General features: G+C 39.1%; 1 protein-coding gene across 1 annotated transcript in view; it reads right to left on the bottom strand.

Annotated features, from left to right (window-relative positions):
* Positions 1-9,744: 9,744 nt before the first annotated feature.
* nlrx1 (NLR family member X1) overlaps positions 9,745-12,031 on the bottom strand; it is a 45,506-nt gene continuing 43,219 nt past the window's right edge. The window contains exon 12 of the mRNA XM_039622251.1: positions 9,745-10,291. Coding sequence (XP_039478185.1) covers positions 10,154-10,291 — 138 coding nt within the window. The 3' untranslated portion in view covers positions 9,745-10,153. The remainder of the gene's footprint in view (positions 10,292-12,031) is intronic.

Genomic DNA, 12,031 nt, shown 5'->3' with positions numbered 1-12,031 from the left:
TAAGTTTAAAGGAAACAAATTATTCTGGTACACTTAACACGACCTTAGTTGGAATTACTAATAATATCTGACTAAGTCGTATCCACAACAGTTAAGTTAAAGTAGCTTAAAAATATATGTTGGTTTTACTCGCTTAAATTAAATTCAGTGTACTTAAAAAATATTTCTGGATTCAAACAAATTTATTTCATGCAACCACTTGTCATAAAAAATTTGAGTAAATTGAACAAAACATTTTTTTTCAGTGTAGGGTTGCACCAAAGAAGAAGAAGAACAATGAGGAGGGGCTCTAACTGATAATGAATATAATTACAGGCTTGAAGGTCCTAATAGTCAGGTATAAAGAATACATTTTGTGTAATTATAACAATATGTAATCTATGACTGGGTTACATTAGTGGTAAGCTCGTGACTGTGCATACCTGTTGTAATTCCTGTTTTACTTTGATAGTCCCTGCCCTGTGTGTATTGTGTCTTGTTTTCCAATTGTTTCGTCAGCTCGTCATCCCATCTAAGGCAGTTCCTGCATTTGGGTCTCTCTCTCTCCACTTCAACATCCTGCCAAGCTGCCCCAGTCTCACTGTGACTGGGAGGAAGGGAGGGTGGACCAGAGGATTGCCCACACAGCAAATAAAGGTTAAACAGCTTCCTCATTCGTTCTGAGAGAACAACACAGGCTACAGGTTGCGTTTTTAAAAAGCCCATCACAGCAATTATGACAGCTAAGCCAGTTTGTGTGTCTGCATGTGAAATTGGAAATGCTATTCTTTTTGCAAAAATGTTAGTGATTTTGTTTTATTTAACTATAAGTTTTTTCAAAAGTATACAATTATATTTTTGGACAAATGTTTTCAATGGAACATAAACTTTAATGAACTTTACTTTTACCATGGTTCAGCCAGTGCATTTATCATCTTGTACAAATAAATTTGTCTGTAATACTATGAAAAAAATATATATACACATGTGATGGCTGCACTTACAGCCACACAGTGGTAATATTCACCATGTTAGTGTAGAGGCTTATACATAACATTGCATTCACATTTGTCTTTCTTTAAATATAGGAATTAATTTACAGGACAATAAATAACTAGTTTTGGTTTAGAATTAATTCACATATTCACATAACACTGCATTCTAAAATAAGTGTGCACATTTTAGTTTACACTGTTATGTATGATTAATCTTTGTTTTCTGAGTTACCTTAGTTGCAGCTGCTCCAGTCCCTTGATTGAGGAGCCAAGAGGTGGAAAAGGGGCGGAGCGAGCCTTGATGAAAGCTGCAAATTGGCTCATTCCATAACTTGGGACCATGGGGGGAATTGGAGTTCATTATGTTAGTTTTAGTTAGGTTTTGTGTGTTTTACCCCTCCTTGTGTTTTTGTGGGCTGATCAGCCACTATTTAATTTTCCCCTTTGTCTCGTTAAGTTAGGTCACAGGTTGGTTTGTTTGAGTTATCAGTATTGTTGTCAACTTTGAGTAGAGTTCTGTTATTTTGACCTCTTTTATGGGCCCAAGATTTTGATTCTTTTTGCATGATTTAACGAATTGTGTTTTTGGGTTAAATAAAAAATCCTTTTTTTGGACTTTAACCTGTGCCTAAGTTTCCTTCGCTGCTCGGTCCATCACAACACAATATGTTTGGAACACATTATGCTGTATTTTAAAATTTGTTCTACAGAATGTTTGTTCATCTCAAGTTAATGTTAACACTGATAGGTTTGTAGCTTGAACCTATTCGCTGGAACGTTGAAGGCAATGTGATTACACAGCAAGCAAGACATGAGTAGGCAACATTCTTAATGTTTCACGTGCACGGGAGAGAACTGGACAGGCGCCGTTCCTTCGCTTGACCCCAGTTGCTCTCGTCCGCTCCCCCGTAACACTGCTCTTTTATTGTGGTTACATGAATATGCATAGGTTCATTAACATATGACCTCTTTACATAAGTATACATGTGAACAAAGAATACCTTGTGTGTGTGTGTGTGTGTGTGTGTGTGTGTGTGTGTGTGTGTGTGTGTGTGTGTGTGTGTGTGTGTGTGTATGTGTGTGTGTGAGAGAGTGTGTGTGTGGGGTCAAGATATGACCCCGTGAAGACTCCCCAAAGCTGGTGCCAGGAGTCTAGCGGTCCATCTAAACAAAAGGCTCTTAGACTCAAACAGATATACGTGTGTTTGCTATACCATATATCAGCAAGAGAAGATACGACCTCTCCTAGGAGGTGTGTGATCTATGCCAGAACACTCTGAAGAGGAGTGAACACACTCCCCTCTTCATGCTACACAGAGTTGTTACAGACCTCCTAGGATGAGACATTCTTTCAATCTACAAATGATTATATACTTCTAAGCATATATGAGTAAATATTTCTAAGCATAAATGACAATCACAATACAAATCTAACAAACACATTTATTTTTATATTTATTTGTATTCCTAAAAGTTATTTAAAGCAGATGAGCTTTCAATATTCATTCAGATTTTTTTCTGATTTTAACTGTGTCTGGCAGATGTTTTGTGCCTAACAGAAACACACCTGCAGGACTCTTTTGTTGCAGAGAGTCTTACAGAGTCTTTTTTAACTGCATAGATCCGCGTCTAGGGAGTACCTTCTAAACTGACCAATAGAGATACATTGTATTTTCAGTGAGGAGTTTGTCTCAGCAGGAAAGACCCCACTTTTTAAATCACTCCTGTGGCCACAATTTTGACAGCGGGAACATAAAGAACACACTTGTGTAGAACCTGGGTGTAGTGCTTAAGACCATCAAGGTTCAAAAAGTATTTTCATGAAGTTCAAATTTTTTTGATTTAGAAGCAGTTTTTCAACACGTGCACCGAGATAAATTTGACAGTGATTTGCCACAGAGAAACAGAATCAGTCAGTAGTTAGTGCAGGCACACTGGATAGAGCATTCTGACTGGCCAGTTAACTTTAGGCTTATTTTCCATTGGTGGATTTGTCTTCAGCAGATAGGTGGTTTAAATCTGGGCAGTTTGAGTCAGTTGATGACTTTTGGAATCATCTTTTGTGACTGGATGATCAGAACAGAAACTATTTACAGTTTTGTTTTAAAACACACTGCTATTATTTTGAACACGAGTAAAGCTCAAAAGTCGTATAATATTTTTGTCCATTCATTGGGAACACTGCACATTATATTTTACATCAAAAGATGAAAAAAAAAAAAAAGAGTATCAATATTTCAATTACTTTACAGAAAATGAAGGCAAACATGATATTAGGCTGTTCAAAAAATAGCAGTGTCTGCATTTTTCCATTACAAACTCAAACATTTACTCAAACTAAAAAAAAGTTAAGATTTAGCATTCCTGTGAATCACTAAACTAATATTTAGTTGTATAACCACTGTTTTTGAGAACTGCTTCACATCTGTGCTGCATGGAGTCGACCAACTTCTGGCATCTGTAAACAGCTATGCCTGCCCAGGATGATTTGACAACCTTCCACAATTCCTCTGCATTTCTTGGTTTTGCCTCAGAAACAGCATTTTTGATGTCACCCCACAAGTTTTCTGTTGGATTAAGGTCCGGGGATTGGGCTGGCCATTCCATAACCTTAATTTTGTTGGTCTGGAACCAACAGACTGCTCAATTACTGGTGTGTTTGGGGTCATTGTCTTGTTGAAAGACCCATTTAAAGGGCATTTCCTCTTCAGCATAAAGCAGCATGTATTTTGTTATGAGCAAATTGATCCATGATCCCTGGTATGGAATAAATAGGCCCGACACCATAGTAAGAGAAACAGCCCCATATCATGATGCTTGGACCACCATGCTTCACGGTCTTCAGAGTGTACTGTGGCTTGAATTCAGTGTTTGGGGGTCCACTGACAAACTGTCTGCGGCCCTTGTACCCAGAAAGAACAATCTTACTTTCATCAGTCCACAAAATGTTTCTCCATTTCTCTCTAGGCCAGTCGATATGTTCTTTGGCAAATTGTATCCTCTTCAGCACATCATTTTTTTAAAAACAGTGGGACTTTGCGGGGGCTTCTTGCCGATAAACTCACACAAGCTTCTTCTAATTGTCATAGTACTCAGAGGTAACTTCAAACCATCTCTGATCTCCCTGGAGCTGATCATTGGCTGAGTCTTTGCCATTCTGGCTATTGATTGATCCATTCGAATGGTAGTCTTCCACGTCTCTCTGGTTTGGCTTTCCATTTTAAAGTATTGGAGCTCATTTTAGCTGAGCAGCCTGTCATTTTCTGCACTTCTTTATATGTTTTACCATCTCCAATCAACATTTTGGTTAAAGCACGCTGTTCTTCTGAACAATGTCTGGCATGACCTATCTTTGTCAGGTTTTCAGAGAGAATTGCATGTACAACATCATCTTCTTCTTTCATGTTTAACGGCAGCTTGCATCCAAAGATGTTGCACTACTGCCATCTTCTGGCTTTTATTCTTACTTCACTTCCGAATCCTTAGATCCTCTTGATGAGACCAGTATTTCTCAAAAAACGAAAAACCACTCCTTTCCCTTCATCATGACTTAACTGATTAACCACCTTTTCAAACGCAAGTTCCATTACACCACCCATTTCTACCCTCAACACTCTCCTTTGACTTACATGGATGTACAACTTGTGCTGGCTTCATCCTTAAATAAGGGCCACATGAATGACACCTGTTTCTTCACATAATGAATGACCACACTGATTGGACTCCACACTGCTATTATTTTGAACACGCCCCTTTCACTTAATTATTTAATTACACAGACTCAGGTGCATTCATATTATGAATGTCAGGTCTGTTTGTTTTTCTGACTCTACTACACCTACTGGTAAATTATTTGCCATGTAATAATATGATTTGTACCAAAAACACTGACTGATCTAGTTAGTCGAGTTGGACGGCTATTGTTTTGAACACAACTGCACCTGTCTGGAGTGGATTCTCCCACATGTCAACTCATCTAGCCTAATTTAATTACTCTGTATAGGCAAGAACATATATGTTAAATTAAAGAAACCAATTATTAGAAACAAGTTGTCTACCTTGTTGGCAGTTCGTCTTGTAATCCGAAGGTTGCCGGTTCGAGCCCCGGCTCCGACAGTCTCGGTCGTTGTGTCCTTGGGCAAGACACTTCACCTGCTGCCTACTGGTGGTGGTCAGAGGGCCCGGTGGCGCCAGTGCCCGGCAGACTCGCCTCTGTCAGTGCGGCCCAGGGTGGCTGTGGCTACAATGTAGCTTGACATCACCAGTGTGTGAATGTGTGTGTGAATGGGTAGATGACTGAATATGTAAAGCGCTTTGGGGTCCTTAGGGACTAGTAAAGTGCTATACAAATACAGGCCATTTACCATTTACCTATCATGTTCACATAAAGCAATCACAACAATTAATACAAAAGAACACTTGTATATTCAAGAAAGCTAAAATATGATACTATTCCATTCAGCTAGGGCAAATAAACAATCACTTGGGATGAGCTTATTCAGAAGCATCAGATGTATGCTGACAAGTGAAGACATGGCCATCTATGTAAGTGACCCCCATCCAGGTCAGTCAGCAGTTGGAGGACGAGCGAGGCAACTTCTGGGGCCACCCAAAAGCCCAAGACCTCGGTACCCTCTCACCTCCTCAAACCTCTGGGTAGCTGGTCGTAAATTCGGCCCTGTTCCTGATTGGCTGTGTCGAAACCGTCCCACGCTATCTTATTGGTAGTGGTTGAAAGTAGCCAGACCTCTGGGCGGAGTCCTGCTCGGGGTGCAATCTTTCAACTCTGGCGAAAACTTCCGGTCGCTCGGGGTCGCTGGAGTTGAGCAAAGGTGGAGGCCATGACCATATTGCTTTATTGATTAGTGGTTTTTCCTCATTGGTAAAAGCTAGGGGGACCTCGATTTTAAATTGGTGGATCAGGAAGGAGCCCCATCTCGGGGTCGCACCAGGAGTCAGAGAGAATGTCATTTTTGCCCACACTAGCTGCTGAAGTGAAGACGCACCTGATTCTCTCAGGGATGTTCACTCCTGTATGACCGTCTCTCACCTAGGTGGAGAGTTTGTAAAAGATCTGGCCGTGCAGCCTCCAACTCTCCCCATCCTCACTGTTACAAAAGCACCGGTTTAACTAGAGCTGGGCGATATAAGATTTTTTCATATCACGATATGTTTTTTTCATTTCAGGCGATAACGATATATATCACGATATAAGCCAAATAACTATATTTGTAAGATTTAAATGTGCCGTTGCTCACAAGTAAAATGTGAAATAATCAGCAGCTTGTTTTGATTTAAATATTTATTTCCCATAATAAGTTCAACAGGGTAGATGTACTTAAGGAACATGAGACTTCAGTTTCAGATAAATAAAGGCAAATATTGCAAACTACACAAAAGGCAGCCGCTAAAGCGTATAAGTTTCAAAACAGAAAAAACAAAACAGACCACTAAATTGTCAATTCCACTTAGAAACAAAATTTTAATTCTAAAAATAAATCTTAGTTTGTTTTACAGAAGAACAGACAAAATTGACTAACTTTTGTCAATATCAAATAAACTGAGAACTAAAAGGAAATTCTCAATCTCTCCTTGTTGTATAGCTTAGCTTTTCAAACAGTTTTAACAGTTACTTTAGTCCAGAGGTTCCCAAAGTGTGGGGCCCGCCCCGGGGGGGGTATGAAAAGAAAAAAAAACAAAAAAAGAAAGCTTGGACAGGTTTTTGATGGGGCTCCCACACAAACGCAAAGCAGGAGATGAAGCATCGCCAAATATGTTTCCAAACCAACTTCCTTCCAAGCCAAAGACTAGAAAATATGGTGAAGCATATCTTCCCTTTGGCTTCACCTGCACAAGTGCCAAGGTAGGTCTCCCCTGCAGAATTAGTTTTCCCTGCGTCGGGAGCACGCGCTGGGCTCTCCAAATCACGGACAAACAGTATCCCACATTCTTGATTTTTAGTTCACAAACACTTCTTGTAATGACTAACTACTCCTGACATTTTGGACATGTTAGCTCTTTATGCAGTAAAGTTACAGCGGGATACAAATAATATCAGGCTGATCCTGCCGTAATTTGTTCCCCCGGTTCAAATCACGGACTAACAGTATCCCACAGCTGTTTTTGTTTTTGAAACCATTTTGCACAGAGAGGCATTTTTTGAAAAATGTATTGATAGCAATGTTGAAAATTATTACACAGGGAAAAAAAACAACTACACGTAAAATAATTACACCGTGACGCCTCTGCCTTTCTAAATGGAGGGACAGTAACTGCGTGTGTATTTGTAAGCGTGTAAAACCTGAAGATACTCAGATTAACAGTAACAGTATTTTGTCTCTATCTGCCATTCTGCAATTCATCTCATGTAAACAATAACGTGGCGCACAGCGTGACGTGAAAAGAGGCACATACTTTTGTCGTTGTGTGACGAACTCTGTATTCCTCGTCCACATATAAACGCAAAAAATGAGTTTTAAATAATCTCCGTTTTCGGTGAATCGCAACGCGGTTTATGTGTGGACGAAAGACCCAAACGCATAGAAACAGCTGAGTTTTCAAAAATACCGTGTAGGTGTGAACGCAGCGTAAAAGAGTTAGTAGTATATTTTATTACTACCTGTAATTTATTGCCGTTTACTTGTATTTGCTTAATTATTTACTAAATGTTTGAGGTGTGAAATAAACCGCAATGGAGCAAAATATGGGTGTGTGTGTTTGGAGGATGTGTTTGTGCGGTGGGGAGGCGCGAACATTTTTCTTGTAAAACAAAGGGGGGACTGCTTTAGTCTGACAAAAGCCGAATGACGAATTAGCGCTTTCAGTCAGAGATTGAGCATGCACCGGTTTATTGTATTTCCAGACTTGCTTTCGGCACAATTTACAGTGCGCGTTACTCTGTTTTTTGTCAGACTTGAAATAGCCGAAATACCTTCACACTACGGAACTTCTATGGCCCTTCCGTTCGACAAGCTCTCCGGCATTGGAACCATCATCTGGTTTTTCTTCGGTAACCTTCGCTCACGCTCTCGGTTGATTTTTCTCTAGTCAGCACACTCATTTCCTCCATTACCTGGGCAGCCCGGCTGGCTGCTTCCCAAAAAAATACACATGTGCGCCTTGGCACTTGTGCTGTACGTAACAAGTCACGTGACGTGACGCTGCGGCTGTGATTGGTTCGGCTCTGCGCTACTTAATTTGGATTGGCTGTTCTTTTTTTTTTTCTTTTAAGGGGACAAGAGAGATGAGGCCTATCGCAATAGTTAAATTTTTCTATCGAGAAAAAGTTATTTCGCAATACATATCGTTATCGTTCTATCGCCCAGCTCTAGGTTTAACTAAGAATAACCTTTTTATTTTAGTTTAACACATTTACACACACACACACATATATGTTTACACATGCCCACACACACACACGTGCAAACTCACACACAATGCAGATATTCTGCAAACATTCTGTTTTTACATTTGTGATCCTCGAGTTAAGACATTAAAAATACTTCATTCCACTTTTAAGAAATTACACCTTTCCAATTTCACTCTTTAAGAGGTTTAGAAGATGAGCTTTTAATTATCATTCAGATGTTTTCTGACTCTATATTTTCTTTTGTTGTCAGTCGGCTTTTCTAATGTGGATTTTAAAGATGTTCAGATACTTTCCAACTTTGAAACGTCCTTTGCGTGAACTTCAGCTTTCAACAGGTCTGCACTTTGTTGAAAAAATGTTGAATGAGCTGAAATCCACCGAATCATTCACCCGAAGGCCAAAGATTCAGCAGTTATTACATTTCAGCTCAACCCATTCAGCTATCAGCATTCACACTGCATTTCAATCAGGAAATGCATTCTCTCTCTCTTTTTTTTGTACTACATACAATATATACAGTACTGTATGCATTTTGGCCATTTATCAAGTCTTGTATATTATCAAGAAATCCTTTACTTAGCATTCATGTCTTTTCAAAATATTCCTTTTTGTTCTTAATCACATGTAAAATACTCTTGCAGACATTCTGTTTGACGCTGATAGTTGCTTGTTTTACTGCAGTTTACTTCGTTGGCTTATTTTGTGCAAAAAAGACTAATTTAAGGAAGATGTTATATAATACTCTCTTATATAGACTTTCACTCAAGGCAACCAAATGTCTCAATGATTTGGCCTCATATGACAATGACAAAGCTGCATGCCATTCACCTCTCTCTTTCTTGTGCTTATATAGTAATACAAGGAAATTCATTTCAATTATCAATGTGAAATAAATCAAAAATGTACTATTTAAAAATAACTTTAAATGACAAACTATTCAACTGAATATTCACAATCCAGTCACATGTGGAGCACCTCACACATTAAAGCCATGCAGCTTGATTGTGTTTGGTTAAGAATGGTTAAATGGTTAAGAATATTGGAGTGTAGTTGTTACTGTAGAATCAAGAGTAAAATCTCTTCTACAGTGATGAAACTATATCTCCTAGACCAGAGGTGTCAAAACTATTTTACATCAAGAGTCACATACAACCCACTTTGATCTTAAGCAGCATAATAAAGAAAAATAGCTGTGACAAAGAAAGAAATCTGTCAGCATGAATCTTTGGACTTTAACTGTAAGAAATAAATGTGTACCATTACAGAGAAAGTTCGGGTAGCTCAAACCCAAAACTGTTAGGTTTTGGGTTTTTTTTGTTTTTTTTTGTTTTTTTTAATTAAACTGTAGTCATAAAAAACCCAGAAATTTCTATAGTAGAAAGTGAAAAACAGAAACTATTCTGTCATTTGATTGTTTATTGCTTAATTACTTTGCATAGTATGAATGGCCTCCCCATCTTCCTTTTTCAATCTGGACAACTTTTGTTACTTTCCCTCAACCCCTGGACCTTTCAGGGGAATGTAACACATGATTGTCTGCATGGTGTAACCATCAAAATAAACTCCAACCCCTGTCTGCATGAATTCTCAGCAGGGCTGAAGATTCAGCTCCCACATACAGACCACATCAATAACTGCCATATTGAATTATCTTGCTGGCCAGAAAGAATTGCATTGTGGGACTGATATAGTCCGCTGGTCTAAGTTTAAAACCCCTGTCTTAGACTATTAGTCGTTGCTGCTTGAAGATTCTCCTATCTGGATACATCCTATTCAAACTTGAACACTCATTTCCCGATCACCTCCTGGGTTACTTCTTGGAGGGAGGTAAATTGTTCTCAAGCATCTTTAGAATTTTCCGGACTCCCTTCTCGACTCTGCGGAAATGTAGCCTCTTCCAGAGGCTCTGCTGCTGTTGATGCCCCCACTCCAGATCCTCGAGAAAGACCTGCAAAAAGGAACAAACGGGCCACTGGTTTTACTGACACACACCTGACAATCACTAAAGAAGTCACTTGGGTTAGTGAGGAAATGTTTCTTCCATTGAAAAGACAATATCTAGATGAATTTACTTGGGGTTTATGGGATTTCCTTACCTAGATGGCAAGTATCATAACACTTATTTATTGACATTGTTAGCTGGTGTAAGCAAAACTTGAATCTAACAGACTTGTTAAGACTTAAACACTATCCAAATAAACTTTCATATGATGTGAAAATTTGATCAAACTGTTTATTAAAGGAAAGTAGGATCTTTAGGACATTCAGGCCTTACGTTAGATGGAGAAATGTTATCTTATAACCAGCTGCTGTTGTTTAGACCGCTCATTGTCAGCTATCGGGATGGTAGGGTTGCACATTTTAATCTCTTGACAGTGAGTTACTGTGCCAATATAGGGAATAAATAAGCATGTTTACGTGAGTTTTCATGTGTCAGAAACTCCAGTTTAGAAGGTAGGCTTGAGGTAATAATGAAAATATATGCATACAAATGTGGAAATGCTACATATAAACTTAGCACACAAAGCAAAGAAATTTGTATTTGGTTACTTGTTTGTTATAATAATGCTTCTTGGCAATATATCATATACCGTTTGAAAACTTTTTTTTCCCCCCTTAGGGGTGTCAAACTCATTTTACTTGTTGGTAACATACAGCCCACTTTGATCTTAAGCAGCCGGACCAGTAAATTCTCCATTCTGTCAGTGTAAAGAAGTTACATATTTAACTGTTTTTCTACATGATAAAGAAAAAGCTGCTGTAAAAAAGGAAGCTGTCAGCACGACTCGTTGGACTTATATCATAAGAAATAAATGTGTAGAATGACAGAAAAATTTGTGGTAGCTCATTGCTCAGGGTCTCCAGTTTTTGTGTTTGTTTTTTTTATAAACTGTAGCTGTAACTGTTCATTACAACCTGCTGAGACTCTCTAACCAAACCAGGGACGCCATGATGGGGTTCGCAGAACAATTTGGTCCGAGTTCACTGACGGGAGAGCAAAATCGAATTATCTAAAACCATGCATGAGCACTCAGGTATCGAAAATCTGCTGGCGTCCTGGATGACATCTGTGTTTGGACAATGGAAAGGTGTGGCTAAGTAAACTTGGCAAGTGTCAGTGATGTTTTATGATTGCATTAAGAACATGTTTTACAGCATTGTTTACCAGTAATATTGTTTACAGGGTTCATAGTGCATTGAATAGGTTTGTCATCACATTCATTCTATTCACAGGTTTAGTTCATTTTATACACATTGCATAACTGTGCTAGTTTAGAGTTGATGTTCTATCCAAGAGGGTTTTAAGCTTCACTGGTGAGAGTGTCCAGGTGATACATGTTGAGGGAAGATGAGAACATAGTAGGTTAATTGCATGCATGCTTACAATACACATAAATCTAGTAGCAGGCCTGAGCGAAGGCCCAAGTGTCTTCTACTTCTTATTTGAGACCTGCGCCAATTCAGTTTACTTAGTGATTGATGACGAGGGTCCATTCCACTAGATTTCCACTAGAGAGGGACCCAGGAAAGGAGCAGAGACCACTTAAGCATGAAGTGTTTTCAAGTGGGAGCTGGCATTTTATTACTGGACCACCTAGATGACGTGAGGTTATTGTCTGGTTTGCTGAGTCAGGGGGCGCCAAGAGAGGGTCAGAGCGAAGGTAGTGGACCTGGGAATGGTGTAGTG

This window comes from Oreochromis aureus, linkage group 14, assembly GCF_013358895.1.
Source record: "Oreochromis aureus strain Israel breed Guangdong linkage group 14, ZZ_aureus, whole genome shotgun sequence".
NCBI lineage: Eukaryota > Metazoa > Chordata > Actinopteri > Cichliformes > Cichlidae > Oreochromis > Oreochromis aureus.
The sequence above is the reverse complement of the archived record's forward strand: the minus strand, read 5'-3'. Positions and strand labels throughout refer to the sequence as shown.